The 17,285-nt window shown below is 41.3% G+C and overlaps 1 protein-coding gene across 3 annotated transcripts in view; it reads left to right on the top strand.

Annotated features, from left to right (window-relative positions):
• Positions 1-17,285, top strand: part of ZNF521 (zinc finger protein 521) — a 282,095-nt gene that overhangs the window by 112,124 nt on the left and 152,686 nt on the right. For all 3 annotated transcript variants that reach the window (XM_037032205.1, XM_037032199.1, XM_037032192.1), the window contains one exon: positions 12,650-16,002. In XM_037032205.1, the coding sequence (XP_036888100.1) occupies positions 13,090-16,002 (2,913 nt within the window). In that variant the 5' untranslated portion in view covers positions 12,650-13,089. The remainder of the gene's footprint in view (positions 1-12,649; positions 16,003-17,285) is intronic.

The following is a 17,285-nucleotide window of genomic DNA, read 5'->3' as shown; positions in this document are numbered from 1 at the left end:
TGTGGTGGGGCGAGAGTAGCCCCAATGTGAGGGCTCCGATGAAGGGGAGTGTGCAGCTGCCTATTGAAGGTCATCATGCAGTTTTGCACCCAGTCTTCTTACTGGGGTAGGGGTAGGTACTGTGTGCGTATGCAAACTATAGAGGATAACTTCTTGTGCCATTTAGCACTAATAAGTGAGACAGTCCTGAGGATATCTCACTGAGAAGAGGTTAACTGATTTTCTTTCGACTTAAACTTTCATTTGTCTCTGAGAGCCGGAATGACAATAGAGTGCCTTGCTCCTGATAAGTATGGGTTCTCCTCCGTCTGAAGAGATGTGTGTGATAAGATAAGATGGCTAGAGAGAGAGAGAGAAAAAAAAGAGAGAGCTTGAGGGAAAGGGATGGGGGCACGGGGGAGAACGTATGTTAACTTCTTTCACTGCAAAATATCCCCTGGTAGCCAGAGATAAGACACCTTGAGCTATTCAGAAGTCCTTAAACAGGATGTAAATGAAGCCAATAAAAATCATTTGAGATCAAGCCACTTTTCCCCTCCCCTCCCATTTCCAGCTCTGACAGCAGAAGGCTTAATTTACTACTGCATGGCACACCACACTCAAGTGCAGAACCCAGCAAGTTGCAGGAGACTGATAGGAGCCAGTTCACAACACAAGACAGCTACAGTTTCCAGCGAGGTGCAGACTTAAGGCATTTAATCAGCAGTTCTTGCAGTGCCTTCCGGAGTGGAAAAAGAACGTATTGCTGATTCTCAGAAGCTCCTTTCCCCTTTTCCTTTCAGATACTCATTTGCTTTGTGTTTAGTTTTATGGCAGCCTTCTTTCTGTGAAATAAATGGGTCAGAGAGAGCTGCATTTCACAAGGTATTGATATTTCTCATCAAGGTAATGCAACTTGAAAGTAGTTAAGAACAGAAGTTTAGGGGTTAGAATTTTCCACGTACACATTTGAAACAAGCTGTTCACTCACATCCCTGTATCCTAATCATGTAACAATGAGTCTTTTTGTACTTAGGCTTTATAACTCTTCAGAATGGTTACTGTCATTTTTAAGAAATTTATAAGCAACCATCAATGATGCTCTTGGGCAGAGAGGGAGTAAGTTATGGGAGCTGATTGAACGTGACATTGAAAAGATTGGAATATTGTATTCCTCCTCCAAGCGGGGAGGGGTCAGGGTTGAGAGATGGGAAAGAAAAGGAGATAATGATCTCTTTTCTGTGAAAGCTGCCTCCCAGAAGAGCTGGAGTTCAGTGTGGTCTTTGAGTAAGGGAGAGAAGCCCTCTGCAAGGTGTGCTGGTGCGGAGCGGCAGATAGGGAACAGACCCAGCACACCGTAGGCAGAGCACTTAAATGATTCAGGGGAAGTGAAAGGTTCTGCAGTGGGTTTCGGACTCAAAAGTGCAAGGGAAATACCCTGAAGCTTGCCAAATATGGGGATCTCAGGGTCCCGGCCACAGAAGTTCGGATTCAGTAGTCCTCAGGTGGAGCCCAGGGGGTTGCATTTTTAGCGGACCATTTAGCTGGTTGGTGGATTAGACGAAGAAACACCGTCTTGTGGTTAGGGCAGAGGATCAGCCTGAGGTCTTGTTGAGTAGAGCCGTGTTAGCGGTAGTAATTATTAGGAGAGGCTATCTTAGGAGGAGGTGACAGGAGCCTTTACTGTACCCTTCATTGGGACAGATGGCAGGGGCTGTGTCTCTAGGGGCATGAGGAAAGTGAGGCTGACCCCAGCGCCCGTTCGATGGAACCTGGTCTTCAGCTTGTATTTGATAGTAGTACCTGACCCGACCAAAGCAGCCATCAGAGGAGAGGGCAGAGAGGTGGGACTAAGAGAGGGGAGGAGGGAGGCCCCGTGTGAAGGAGAACTACAGGACTGTGTGTGTGTGTGTGTGTGTGTGTGTGTGTGTGTGTGTCATTTTCTAACCAGTAGCCACAAGTGAATTAAATTTAGAAATACGCTGTCAGGGCTTATCAACAGCAGGTTTTGGGTTTATAGAATCTTTAGGTGGCTTTGTCCTATGTGTGTATACCTATGACAGTTAGCGTGAATTAGATTTGTAATAGAAAAAGCAATGAACGATGTGAAACACCATTTGAAGATTATTCATTTACCCATAAAAAGAACTGAATGGTGCTGGAGGCGGCGGGGAGGGTCAGGCGAGGGTGGACGTGGAGAGGTGTCTAGCACATAGGCCCAGCTGCTTGCCTGCGCACTGGGAACCTGGGTTTTAGGGCCACCCCTCACCACTGTGCCGAGTGCAAGGTTATATGACATACTGCTCTTCCTCATTGGCCTTGTGTGTTCATCTATAAAATTGTCGCTTTTTTTCCTAAAGGCTAAACCTTCTCACAGATCTTAAATCTTATGTTTTATATATAGGAAAAGTTAGGAATGACAGCCTTGACTTTCTTTTCTCTGTGTAGGCTTCAATCAAATTCACTTATTTTCTTTCCTTTGATCCCTCAAGGCAGACCCAGAGTATGAATAACCCATTGCCAACAACCTCAGGTCATCTTAAGAGAAAAGAGGAAAGCTCAGAAGAGGGAGGAGGCTTCGCAAAGATTCAGAAACCAGCCCTTTCTTACAGACAGCGTTGAGTCGGTCAAGATCCCAGAACTGTGCCTTGTAGGTTTTATGTCTTTGAATACTAGAAACATGCTTTTGCCAGGGTCATACCAATAAGCTTTGGACATGTACAGATGTGTATTGCTACCTGCATCCCCCCTTTCAAAAGAGAAAAGAAAACATTGCCACAGATTTCTCTATGAAAATTATCATGTAGAATTGGTGCATTTCACCTGTGGGCGAAGCAAGTACATAACAAATTCCTTATCATCTGAAGAAGAAATAATAGAATTTCTTAATTTACTCTTATTTAAAGTATATTAGCACATGCAGTTCTCCGTGGAATTTAGTGCAGTCTGCTTGTGACCTACGTGTCGGATATCAGAGGGATAGGCGTGTCCATGGCATTGTGAAACAAACCAGGTGGGGCTCCCCTCTACCCAGCTTCCTTACCTGGCCCGTCTCTGGGGCCCCACTGCCAATCGTGCTTATACACTATGGTGTAGTTTTAAAATTATCTTGGAGGTAGGCAAAATGAAGTAGCATTACATGGAGGTACCATGGAGCTTTCGAGGCTGGTATCATGGAACTTTCAAAGCACTGGTCTGGGCGTATTTGGCAAGATAGTTCCTCTCAGTTATATATTATAAAAATATATAACTTAATAAAACTTACAGTTATATGTAGTATATATTAATCAGTAAAAAATAGCCTCATAAAGACTCCGTCTAATGAAGTGTTTCATTAAGACATGATTATGCATTTACTCATATTAGGTGGCAAATTACTATGATTAATGTTTTTGAAATGAAAAATATAAAAAATATTTCAGAAAGTCTTTTAGCATAAGTCATTTTGTCTATTCTGACCATTTAGTCAACTCTATAAAAACATACATGCACACATACACACAATACCATAGTTTTTAGTGGTCCTGGTTCCCATAAATAAATTACCGGGACTGTTAACAAGGAAAATATGATAGAATGAACTGTTTTGGATTTTATTTTTATATCGATTCTAAGGTAGAGATTCTAGATAAGAGTAAACTGAACCAAAAATTAGAAATAGAAAATAAAGGGAGAATAAGGACCTGGAAATTTTATCAAATTAATAATTAGCCTTATTTTCAGGGTTGCTTCTAACAAAATTTGCCTAAGTAGATAAATGAAAAAGAAAAAAACTAAGTGAATAGGTGTATTGACATAATATGATTTCTGTATAGAAATATTTTGTTGTGGCCTAGCCAGAGTTGTTTTAAGGTAATAGTTTTGTTTTTTGTGGTTTATACAGTACTTTTTAAAACATTATCTCACTTAAAATAAAGGACTCCTTATACCATTTGGATTATTCAGCATCCAACCTTACTTTTCCATTGCCATTTTATTATATGTATTAATATGAAAATGATGATTCTGTTGAAACATAGAAATCCTGTCACATGAGGATGCATTGGTGATTTGTCCTTCTGTAGATGACTTCAGTTGCATGAAGTCTCAAGATAGTCCAGCATCCCCCAATTTTTAAATACAGCTTCAGTACGAAACACGTAATCCCCGATCGAGGAGTAGGCAACACAGACTGTGCGGAGTTGCACAGCTGGGTGGTGGGCTAGGTGCACTCACTCCAGCCCGACACCTTGTGTGAGTCAACGTCTGTGCCTTAAAATAGACCATGAATGCGTGTGTCAGATTTCAGGGGTTCTTGTCAGATTTTGGACACATGAACATCCACATCAAGAACACCGAGGTCCACTGTGTTGTAATACCAAGTGGATCATTGTAGCAATATCCGATCCTCCCAGTCTTTATAACAGCTTTTTCTATATTAACACACTGTGTTTATCACTTTACTGCACAATGAACCCACAGGGGGTGCTAATTGGTCATTAATTAAATTTTAGCCTTTCAACACTTTTGTATCCTCCAGTGGCTTTATCTGCAGCAACGTATACAACAGTGTGGCCTTTTTAAACTGCTGAAAATTCCTGTCAGCCTCAGTGCTGCCGCCATGGATATAACGCAGGTGAAATTCGGCTCCAGTGAACACTGACCACGTCGGGACTGTTAAAATCCCATGTGACCAAAAGTTTACCAGCCCTGGACCAAAGCCTAGACGTTTGAAAAATATCAGTAAAGCATAGTTTCATATGACAAAACATTTTGATAGGCCAGATTATGCTTTGAAATGGAATTTGATCGCTTTGTTTGAAAAATTTAGTGGGTTATGGCAGTTCTTTGAAAACCATGTGCATGGTGGAATGAACTTTCTGAGGTACCTCATTTATCAGTGAAACCATTTACAAATTTACTTTTCTTAGTGGGAGAATCGCGTTTACTGTATGTTTCCCAGTGAAGAGGTTAGTGTAAAGTCACTACTTATTAATGTAGTAGCACTGAGAAATTTGCTGAGTATTTTTCAAAAAGTGTGGATGCCTTCGAACTTCAATAGGTGTATTTCACATTAGTGCATAGGATTTTGAAGCAAAGTAGAATTTGCCTTAATAAATTTCTAAACATGGAAGAGCGAGTTATAGGACTCGTGTCAGAGCCCACCAGCTGGAATGTGGCTTCAAGATTTTGAATGAGGTCCATTCCATCATGGGGATTTTATTCCACCAGTGAGTTAAGCACAGCTTGGCAGTGTGTGCAGCTGTTAAGGAATGAGCTACTGTGCACTGATGATTTCAGGATAACTATAATAGCATTCAGAAATTTGGGGGGCATTTTTGTGTGTTTATTTTTAAACAAAAATGTTCCTTAAGCCCTTTAAAATTATAAGAATCTCAACATGAATAAAGCAACAACTAAATTATAGTAAATTTTGTATTCCTTTGTACTGTTTGCACATATATCAGTTTAACCTAAGGGTAACTTTCACTTTCACAGTAGTAGTAATAATTTAATATATTTTTTTATATCTTAGCAGTTCAGAAAGTTCCTTCATACAATGTTATGTTTGATTGTTACAACAATAACTGAGGCAGATGGGAATTTTTCTGATATGGACAAGGAAGCTGAAACAGAAAAACAACAGTAATTTATAGAGCTCATAAGGTAGTATCAGATCTAAACACATAATAGATATTATATGATAAATGTTGATATGATATATGATAAATAAATGAATGAACAAAATAAGCACTGAAGAACTACCTCAAATTCTTTGCAGTGTGAATTCATTTATAAATACAAGACTACAAAGTAACTAAACATGTCATTTAACGCAAAATAGTGGAGACAAAAGCAAACAGACCAGGGACTCACGTGGGTGGGGCCTGTCAGTAATAAAGGGAAGATAAACATGGTGAACAGTGTAGTACGCTCACAGTCACAGCACCGTAGACAGATGTGTAACACAGGATTGCCAATTATCGAACGCCAAGACGTTGGCGCTTATCATTAGTTATATATATTTTTAAGTGAGCCAAAAGATAGAAAAAGTGAAGCCCTTCGCACCCCCCACATAATTGGAAACTACTTTTCCTTCTGTCTGGCTTCAGAAACACAATGTTTCCATTTCCGGGAGTGAGGCGATGACTGTTCTTTAACTAGTTTCACGTCAGCTTTTTCCTCTGATTTGAGAGGTGGAGTTAAGTGAGAACTGCTTAAGAATGCTCTGTTTTCTGTTTAATTTGGCTGCAGAAGATGGAATTCATTGAGCTCCGTCTGTTCAAATGAACTTTAAGCAACAGCAAGCAAAACATTTGTACCGCTAGCTCTGCACATAGAAATGTGTCTGGTGAACGAGACAGCCTAGATAGGAAGACCAGAAACACACAAGGGAGAACCATGGAGGGCTGATAACAACTTCTGATCTCGTACTGGCTTCTCCAAAGCATTAGAAGATTATTGGGGAAAGTGAAGATCTATTATTATTATTATTATTATTATTATTGAGTATTGAAAAGAAAAAAAAAACAACCTCTGAGCTCAGATATCTGGAATTCATCTTATGTCTGTGTTAAAAAAAAACGTGAGCCCCAATTCCTGTTCCTCACAGCTGCGACCTTTAATCGGTGACCACCCTTTCTCCTCATAACCTAACTGTTAATACATTTAATTGGTCCTCCCAGAACAATTTGGAATATCACACAATTTAAAATCATCTGTGAATTATAAATAATTTTAAAGTTTACATTTCTCTTTTGAGCACCCAGTAAAGAGTATTCATTTTCAAGTAGTTAACTAAGTTATGTGACAAAGGGGTGAATTTAATATGGGGCTGTTGATTTTAAAAAAAGAAGTAGGATAGTCATTAAAGTTGCAGCTTTTCTAAAACGGTTGGTGTTTCTATTGAGAATGAAAGGGAACAATTGTGTAATAATGCATAATGGTTTATTTAGAAGGACCACATCCTTTAGCAATTTAAATGGTTGCTTTAAAACTTATTGTATAACTTGGTTAGATTGCTTCCAATATGGTGATGTAAAATTGTCCCTGTGATGGATTTGTCAGCATGACAAATTCCCTGTCACCTGTGTCTGTTAAACACATGACTCAAAATATCATTCTCTTTGAGTTGTGTCTGACTTCTCTTAGCATTTATGCACACCTGTAGACTTTCCTCAGGATTCTCAGTTTATCTTAAGGTAGCTCTGGTAGTTAGAAAATGAAAAAGGTCTATGAACTGTATTTAATATGGAAGTTCGGAACTGTTCCATTAGCGTACTGTGATAAATAAAGAATCATTTTAAGCTAGTGGAGGAAATAATCTGGATATTTGCTTTGGTCTTATGTTTTTTCTATAATTAAAATAATCACCTACTAACTGAACTTACTTTGATGTTAAATAATGCAGTTGTTGTATTTCTAATGTTTTAAGGAGAGGAAAGGTAATTTCAAAATTACTTCCTTGGCTTCAGAATTGCATACCAAAATACCTGTTCCAAGGTTATCTGTCTGAAAAGACCTAAGAGTATGTCTTACATATTACAATGTAGTATTTGGAACATAGCACAGATTTATGGTCCATTAATTTTTAGGTACCACCAATTATTTAAATTTTATATTTTTGATGGCTGAATATACAACTGTGAATGCTTAAGGCATTCTAGATTTCCACTGGGCCAGTCCTTAAAGTTCATGTTCCAGTGGTTCCATAAAAGAGAAAAAATGTTAAAATATGCTTATATTATGCACATAGAAGTTTATACGTGGTAGGATAAGTACGTGCAACCCATGTAAATCTTCCTGTTTACATATGCAGCTGTTGCTTCCAGCAATGATGGGTGTCCTAGAAACACTCACTAATCTTTGTAACACCCCAGAGGGTAAGAAACAAGAATTTTATCTTCATATTGCAGGTGAAACACCTAGGTAGGGGCAGATTAAACGACTTGGCCAGGTCACTCTCTAAGTCCGTTACAAAGCTAGAAATAAAACTCCCGACTCTTGACTTTTTGTTCTCATTCTGAGTCATCACACTCCGGAAAGCAGAGGTACAAGGCCCATCAGTGTTTGCAGAATCTGTGCTGCTTTTCCTCACTTGAAAAGTACCCGCCCGTGTAAATCCTGTCCCTGTTAAGGACACCTTGCTGTGTGACATTTGCACACACGCAACACTTAGTCCCTGAAGGGCAGTTCAGCGAGTGCTCTGCCGTTATACTGAATGAGCTCAGGTAGCAAAAAGGTGTCGGTGAAGCAGCTTCTCGCAGGCCCAGGCTGATGAAGAACTGAAGGGATCGGAGGTTTCTGTGTCTTCAGAGATTCAGACAGTTTCTTTAACATCTACAGTGATTCAATCACATTGTTATTTCACTGTATCCTTGGTAGTTTCAGATTGGCTATCCTGGAGTCCATGTTCTCAACGCATTGGCCCTTGCCTTGAGAAGCACGTACCTTACACTAAGATGTGTCTACTGATAGGAAATAAGCATTAGCTTCACTCTGAACCCCCCTGCCCCTCCTCTCACCCTCCTTTGATTTTTTTTTTTTTTTACTAGCTGCTTTGATGAGACCTGAACGCCAAAATATGGCTAGGGCCCTCAGCACTTGTCTTCTGCGCGGCTGGCTGTAAACTAAGAACATCAGGTCCCTATGTCGGGACTGAGCAGCCCTTCCCCGGGATGTGCTTATCTGTCCATTCCCAACAGCGGGGATAAAATCGCATCCAGTCTTTGCTGTCTCCTCCCCAGGTTGGCACATGAGGGGCCGGTGGCTCGTGTCACAAAGGGACTTTGTGCTCTGGTGCCTTTTTCTCTGTGAAACACCTCCTTCTAGGATGACTTCACTTTCTGTTAGTGAGCACTTTCCCCTATAAATATGACCGAACAGGTGTTGCTGTGCCGCTAACTGAGTTTCCAGCTGTCCTCCTCCAGCACAGACCCGGCAAAATCTGTTGTTTGGTCCTTTCAGGCAGACAAGAGAGCCCCCGGGCCTGAGATGGAGGTCTTCCTTGCAGGAGATGGCAGTTCTGTTGCCAGAAGATGGTCGGGAAAGCCTGGCTGGCCAACAAAGACAGGCCTTCAGCGGCTGGGTGTAGTTCCAGTTCCGCATCCCCTTTGGCAGGAGCACAGAGGCTGCTGCAGTGTGGCCAGCCAGCGAAATTAGGAAATAAGGACCTCTTTTATTTACTCAGGCTGCTGAATCATGGGCATTCCTGTCTGCTTGGAGAAAAGTCAGGCGGCTCTACTTTCCACCGAAAGTCTCAGGAGTGTTTGAGACTTTCATCTCAGAGTGTTCACACACTTGTTTTAATGTGCTTTATGGAAATGGTGAAACTCAGCAAGTACAGTTGCTGGAGAAAAACATCTGCACTAACTGTGCACACACATTTGCATCTTTAAATAGACTTTCAGGCCACAGACCTGGTTTCCACCAAAGGTTTTTATTTATTTATTTATTTATTTATTTATTTACATTTGTTATTCTGGCTCTAAGAGTTATAGTTCTCTGAGAGTCAGCTAGTGTGAAATGACTGATTCCAAAAATTAAAATTTAACATGGACATATTAAGTACTTCACATTGAAATGCAGAAAACTTGCCATAACACAGAAAGACATTCCTGTAAGGAGCACTTAGTGAGTGCCAAAGGGTGGCGGCGGGTGGGGGGTGGAACTGAAGTGGATTCAGAAACAGGAGTTGAAAGAATCCTTCGTAGTTTCTTTCACTCGAAGTCGTTGAAGTCTGTATTAGCCATTTAAACAGAGTGTGTGTTTCGACTGTTAAAAATCTTACATTAATGGGTAAGGATAGCTTTCAGGAACTTATGTAGACCTCAGAGAATGTTGGCAACACCACCACCACCAAAGTCTGATACCCTCAGAGCAGGGGCCAGTCCCACTGGGAGTTTGGTCAGTGAGCTCCCTGTGTGTTCCTGGGAGAATAGGTTCATTTATAGTACTAGAAAATAAGGGGTGTTTTTGTGTTTCTTTTTTGCCATTTAGATATTTAAAACAGAAATCTGCCTTTTAGACACCTTGATTTATTTTCCTAAAAATAGCATTCCCTGCTCAAACTCTTCACTTCTGCTCAATCTGCTCTACTCCCCAGCATAAGCCCTATGAATTCTGCAGGCAATTTCCATGCATTTCAGTTACCAAAACATATCATCCAGTTACCAAGACACATAAGCTGTGATTATCACTCCCTCTCCACCAAAACCAAATAATAGGGACAGAAGAGAGAGAATAGGTTTGCAGTTCCCTTGAATCCTGGTTTGAGTAAACACTTGATCCTAACCCTCAGCTCACTTGACATGCAGTTGAAATTTACAGGTTTAAGTGAACAGTTATGTAACAGGCATAGTCAGGCATGGCCCATAGACAAGAGCCTGATTTAAACATGATATTAGGGATTGCACACTATTTATAATGGCCTGTTGCTGTATAATTCTTTGTATACTTGTATAAGAATATGTTATGCCTAGACAAAATCTGCAATTTAAAAATAAATTCACTTGCTAAATCATCAGGATCAATAGTTATTTTCTTGCAGTCTAGATGCATGACTAACTCTGATTCACTGTTTTCCTCAACTACACACATGAGATACTATATTTGGAAACATTTGTGGGTGAAACAGCAGGATATAGGCCTAAAAGCTAAATGTGAAATGTGGTAGATTTTTACCTAGAATGTTGAGCAAATTTAATAAATAGTATTTTTTTCAATTATGCAAAATATAAAACTTTGGTTTGTTTTAGAGATACCAGCTTTAGGTGACTTATGGCCTTTTTAAAAGGAAAGCTAGAATCAATATTGAGGGGTTTTTTTATTTTTAAGTTTTTAAAATTGTTTTACCATATGTTGGGTGGTAAATTGAGTTAATCTGTACAAGTCCTTTATAATTTACCTTTAAATTTAAATCCCACTCACAATTATCAGACTCTCTCGTATGCTGGAAACATATTGGGTTATAGACTCATATAAATGAGGCTGCAGAATCATGAGGTTTTTCAACTTGTAGTGCGAAGCTTTGTTGCAGTGGGCAGGGATCCAGGAATGGTGTTTAGTTGTTTTCTCAGAGTTAGATGGTTGCCATCTGGCATTGATAGTGAGATGGTGTTGTCATCAGTTTCTAGATGCAGGAAAGGAATGATCCTCATCTGTTTCCTGTGGATAAGCAAGAGGTTGATAATCTAGTAAAATCTTGTTACCTTAAAGAAAGCAGACAAGGAATTTGTTTACAGAGTGCTCGCCAGTTTGTACTTTCATGTTGATAATATAGCTAGCTAGTGAACTTTAGCTTTGAAGAACTTAAAAACTCATTTGATCATATTCTAACTGAATATTGTTAGAATCTCCTAATCATATTCTAATTGAACCTAATATTCTAACACAGTCACCGTCACCACCAGCTCTTGGTCCATGGCCTTTGCTTGTGAGCATTTGTGAAAAACCTTACTCTCTTGGAGAGTGAGTAGCTTTTACAATTTATTCTGCTCTTGAATGATAGATTGTTTCGAAAAGCAAAAAAAGAGGTTTCAGAACCTACTTGAAGAGGTCCTATGTTCCGCTTGGATCTTAAGAAAGCAACAGAAGTAACAAGAGTGCACACTTGGTAAGAACATAGTTAAAAACCCACCTAACAGAAGGTAGAGTTAGTTTGTGGAGAACTTGCTGAGGCTGTCTGGCTTCTAGTCTTGTTTGTCTCCTCTTCATTACTCATAAATCTTTCAGCATTTACCATAATCATTTATCACTTTTCCTGTTTCCAGTTTTTCACGAGTTGCTTTGTCTCTGCTCACCTCAAAGTGCAGGTCCTGTTTGGCTAAGGAAGTTCATGCTGCTGAAGCTTTTGCAAAAGGAAGAAATGGTGGGCCACCTCTTGAACTTTCCAAACAAAATACACTTACAATCTGGCCCTTGCGAAACTAATTTTTTCCTTGATCCTGACTGATCCTAGCTACATGTAATATCTAGCGGTACCCTCCTAACATTTAATAATCCATTTTCTGACCTATGGTATTTGAATCTTTCAGTTATTGAAGAAATCCTGCTTGTCTTTTATTACACAAGTCATAATTATTATTGTGTTTTCTGTCTTCTTTCATGTGCTTACTTTTTAATATTTTTTTGCAGAAAGCAATAAGGTCTGTATCAATAAGAACCCCATAAAAGATTTTGGTCTTCAAAATTTCCTTTTTTATATAAAAACAAGCAAAATGCAGAGGGAATTTTTTATTAAATATTAGACATCTGGGTCGACTGAATTAATTTAAAAATCACTTCTGTAATATTTCCTCTTTTCGTTTGGCTTTTCAGATGCTCACATAATATGCAAATCTTTTTAGAATGAATACAAAAGAAACATTAAATATATTAAAATCTGCATTTTAATAAAATTGTCAATGCATAATATATACCTAGCTTCTAAGGAAGAATGGTAAAATAATAAAAGGGTAATTTAGACATAGAACTATTTAATATCTTTTTATATTTTAAACCCAGTAAAAAAGTAAATGTAGAAAAAAGGCTTTCGGCTCAGAACAGAAAGTGTTCCACTACACCATTCTTCTCCATTTTTTCTCAATGGTTCTAGATGCCCCAACTGTGAGTACTCATTTAAATGACACAATAGGCTCATTGTTGAATTCTCAGTGTGTAAAATGAAATGTTCCATTGCTTCTCATTGCAGATGGAGTGGATGTTGAAGATGATCCCACCTGCTCTTGGCCAGCTTCCTCACCTTCTAGCAAGGACCAGACTTCCCCTAGCCATGGAGAAGGCTGCGATTTTGGAGAGGAAGAAGGCGGCCCTGGACTCCCATATCCATGCCAATTCTGTGACAAGTCGTTTAGCCGCCTCAGCTACCTAAAGCACCATGAGCAGAGTCACAGCGACAAATTGCCTTTCAAATGCACCTATTGCAGTCGGCTGTTCAAACACAAGCGGAGTCGAGATCGCCACATCAAACTCCACACGGGGGACAAGAAGTACCACTGCAGTGAATGTGATGCTGCCTTCTCCAGAAGTGATCACTTGAAGATCCACTTAAAGACTCACACTTCCAACAAGCCATATAAATGTGCCATTTGTCGCCGTGGGTTCCTGTCCTCTAGTTCCCTACACGGACACATGCAGGTTCACGAGAGGAATAAGGATGGTTCCCAGTCTGGTTCCAGGATGGAGGACTGGAAGATGAAGGACACTCAGAAGTGCAGTCAGTGCGAGGAAGGCTTTGATTTTCCGGAAGACCTCCAGAAGCACATTGCAGAGTGCCATCCCGAGTGCTCCCCAAATGAGGACCGAGCAGCCCTCCAGTGTGTCTATTGCCACGAGCTCTTTGTAGAGGAGACCTCCCTCATGAACCACATGGAGCAGATGCACAGTGGGGAGAAGAAGAATTCGTGCAGCATTTGCTCCGAGAGTTTCCACACAGTGGAGGAACTGTACAGCCACATGGATAGTCACCAGCAACCGGAGTCATGCAATCACAGCAACAGCCCTTCCCTGGTCACCGTGGGCTACACCTCAGTGTCCAGTACAACCCCAGATTCCAACCTTTCAGTGGACAGCTCAACAATGGTTGAAGCTGCCCCACCAATCCCAAAGAGTCGAGGGAGGAAGCGGGCTGCTCAGCAAACCTCTGACATGACTGTTGCCTCAAGTAAACAAGCAAAAGTTACCTACAGCTGTATTTACTGCAACAAGCAGCTGTTTTCGAGTCTAGCAGTCCTGCAGATTCACTTGAAAACTATGCATTTAGATAAGCCAGAACAGGCCCACATTTGTCAGTATTGCTTGGAGGTGTTGCCCTCACTCTATAACCTAAATGAACATCTTAAGCAAGTGCATGAAGCTCAGGACCCAGGTCTGATTGTTTCTGCCATGCCGGCCATAGTCTACCAGTGCAACTTCTGCTCCGAAGTTGTCAATGACCTCAACACTCTTCAGGAACACATCCGATGTTCTCACGGGTTTGCTAACCCTGCAGCGAAGGACAGTAATGCATTCTTCTGTCCCCATTGTTACATGGGGTTTCTCACTGACTCTTCCCTTGAAGAGCATATAAGACAGGTCCATTGTGACCTCAGTGGCTCTCGATTTGGGTCTCCAGTTCTTGGGACTCCAAAAGAACCCGTAGTAGAAGTTTATTCTTGTTCCTATTGTACAAATTCTCCAATATTCAACAGCGTTCTTAAACTGAACAAACATATCAAAGAGAATCATAAAAACATTCCCTTAGCCCTGAATTATATTCACAATGGGAAGAAATCCAGGGCCTTGAGCCCCCTATCTCCTGTGGCCATAGAGCAGACTTCTCTTAAGATGATGCAGGCAGTGGGAGGGGCGCCTGCGCGTCCGGCCGGAGAATACATCTGTAATCAGTGTGGTGCTAAGTACACGTCCCTAGACAGCTTTCAGACTCACCTAAAAACTCATCTCGACACTGTGCTTCCGAAATTAACCTGTCCTCAGTGCAACAAGGAATTCCCCAACCAGGAATCCTTGCTGAAGCACGTCACCATTCATTTCATGATCACCTCAACGTATTACATCTGCGAGAGCTGCGATAAGCAGTTCACGTCGGTGGATGACCTTCAGAAACACCTGTTGGACATGCACACCTTTGTCTTCTTCCGCTGCACCCTCTGCCAAGAAGTTTTTGATTCGAAAGTCTCCATCCAACTCCATTTGGCAGTGAAGCACAGTAACGAAAAGAAAGTCTACAGGTGCACTTCTTGTAACTGGGACTTCCGCAATGAGACCGACTTGCAGCTCCATGTGAAACACAACCACCTGGAAAACCAAGGGAAAGTGCACAAGTGCATTTTCTGTGGTGAGTCCTTTGGCACCGAGGTGGAGCTCCAGTGCCACATCACCACTCACAGTAAGAAGTACAACTGCAAGTTCTGCAGCAAAGCCTTTCATGCCATCATCTTGTTGGAGAAACACCTGCGGGAAAAGCATTGTGTGTTTGAAACCAAGACTCCCAACTGTGGAACAAATGGGGCTTCCGAACAAGTGCAGAAGGAGGAGGTGGAGCTGCAGACATTGCTGACCAACAGCCAAGAGTCCCATAACAGCCACGATGGGAGCGAAGAAGACGTGGACACCTCGGAGCCCATGTACGGGTGTGACATTTGTGGGGCAGCCTACACCATGGAAACTCTGCTACAGAACCACCAGCTCCGGGACCACAACATCAGACCTGGAGAGAGTGCCATCGTGAAGAAGAAAGCCGAGCTCATTAAAGGGAATTACAAGTGTAATGTGTGCTCTCGAACCTTCTTCTCTGAAAATGGCCTCCGTGAGCATATGCAGACGCACCTAGGCCCTGTCAAACACTACATGTGCCCTATTTGTGGAGAGCGGTTTCCCTCCCTCTTAACTCTTACTGAACACAAAGTCACACATAGTAAGAGCCTCGATACTGGGAACTGCCGCATTTGCAAGATGCCTCTCCAGAGTGAAGAGGAGTTTTTAGAGCATTGCCAAATGCATCCTGACTTGAGGAATTCCCTGACGGGATTTCGATGTGTGGTCTGCATGCAGACAGTGACCTCCACCTTAGAACTTAAAATTCACGGGACATTCCACATGCAAAAGACAGGGAATGGGTCTGCAGTCCAGACCACAGGGCGTGGCCAGCACATCCAAAAACTGTACAAGTGCGCATCTTGCCTCAAAGAATTCCGTTCCAAGCAAGATCTGGTGAAACTTGACATCAACGGCCTGCCGTATGGCCTGTGTGCTGGCTGTGTGAATCTCAGTAAGAGTGGTAGTCCAGGCATCAACATCCCTCCCGGCACGAGCAGACCAGGCTTGGGCCAGAATGAGAGTCTAAGTGCCATTGAGGGTAAAGGCAAGGCAGGGGGACTGAAGACTCGCTGCTCTAGCTGCAACGTTAAGTTTGAGTCTGAAAGTGAACTCCAGAACCACATCCAAACGGTCCACCGAGAGCTCGTGCCAGATAGCAACAGCACACAGTTGAAAACTCCACAAGTCTCGCCAATGCCCAGAATCAGTCCCTCCCAGTCTGATGAGGTAACTTGCCTTTTTAATGTTTGCTATTTAACCTCCTCCAGAAACTGTCCCCACTTTATGGTTTATACTTTTCTCAGCTTTATTTATTGTCATGTGCCAAGAGATGCCTAGATTGAAATGCAATGGATTTTCCCCCATAGCCATTAGCTAGCAATTATTTGCTTCGTGATAAGCAGCACTTTGGCTTGAATGGTGCAAAATAGGACTAATTCCAGTCTCCCTAGGATATTGTCTTCCCTGTGACTGAAGAGACTAGCGCTCATGCCAACACCACTGAGATCTGGAATCTCAGCATAGCTTCACCGCGAGCTGAAATCCCCAGTTATGACTTGTGTGTATGGTAGAGAGATAATGACATAAAAGTAAGATACTATGAGCCAGCATGCTGGCTTAGAGTATATTAAAAAGAATATATATATATTTGTGGATAACAAATTGGGTAAGGGTGGCTTTTCAATAGCATGTTGTCAGTACTCACTGTTTTTCTTTGTCTTCTGAGTAATAAGGGAATTTTTTTTTTCACAATAGGATTTTTAAAACCTGCCTACATTGTGCTCAACCATTCTTTTTAAAGGCACTACGCCTGCATCTTCACTCTCAGTCTGGGTTTGGGTTTCAAAACTAATGCTTTTTTTTCTTAATTTGAGTAGTTTCATGTTTTTGCTGCAATGAATACAAGAAACAAGTTTCTGTATAATGAACTAGTGAGAAGTCATATTTCTTGAAGCTCAGTGTTGGATAGCTCACTTTATTATAATTTCTTTATGCTTTATCACTTTGTTTCTAATAGCTCTTTCCACTTCCCTACCTGTTTCTATCTGGAGATCCATCCAAATGAAAACCCCAGGGAGATCCATCTCCCTTCAGTTTGAGGTCACTGCATTTTCCTTATCTGGTCTCTGCACTCACACCCTCTCGGAGGCCCCCCCGCATCTCCCTGCAGATAGCCATCAGTCAGCTGGTAGGGGAGAGCAGGGAAGACAAATGCAGAGCCCCCTCCCGAAGTGCGGCATCTGTACGGCAGGCACGGTCCCAGACTTTGAAGCTGCGTTTCCTTCTCTGCTCAAGTAAATCTGCACCTTTTTCTCATTTAAATACATGAAATTCTTTCAAACTGATGAGGACAGCTGGAAGAACATAGTTTTGATAGTAGTTCATGGCTTATGCGTTGGATCAAATAGTTTCTTTCGAAATACATATTAGTAGTTATAATCATATGAAATGAATTATTTTTTTTCCTAAATTTTCTTTGAAAAATGTTTAAATCTATAGAAAAGTTAAAG

The sequence above is a fragment of the Sturnira hondurensis genome, unplaced genomic scaffold (assembly GCF_014824575.4).
Source record: "Sturnira hondurensis isolate 20B ecotype Veracruz unplaced genomic scaffold, ASM1482457v3 Scaffold0001872, whole genome shotgun sequence".
Taxonomy (NCBI): Eukaryota; Metazoa; Chordata; class Mammalia; order Chiroptera; family Phyllostomidae; genus Sturnira; species Sturnira hondurensis.
The sequence above is the reverse complement of the archived record's forward strand: the minus strand, read 5'-3'. Positions and strand labels throughout refer to the sequence as shown.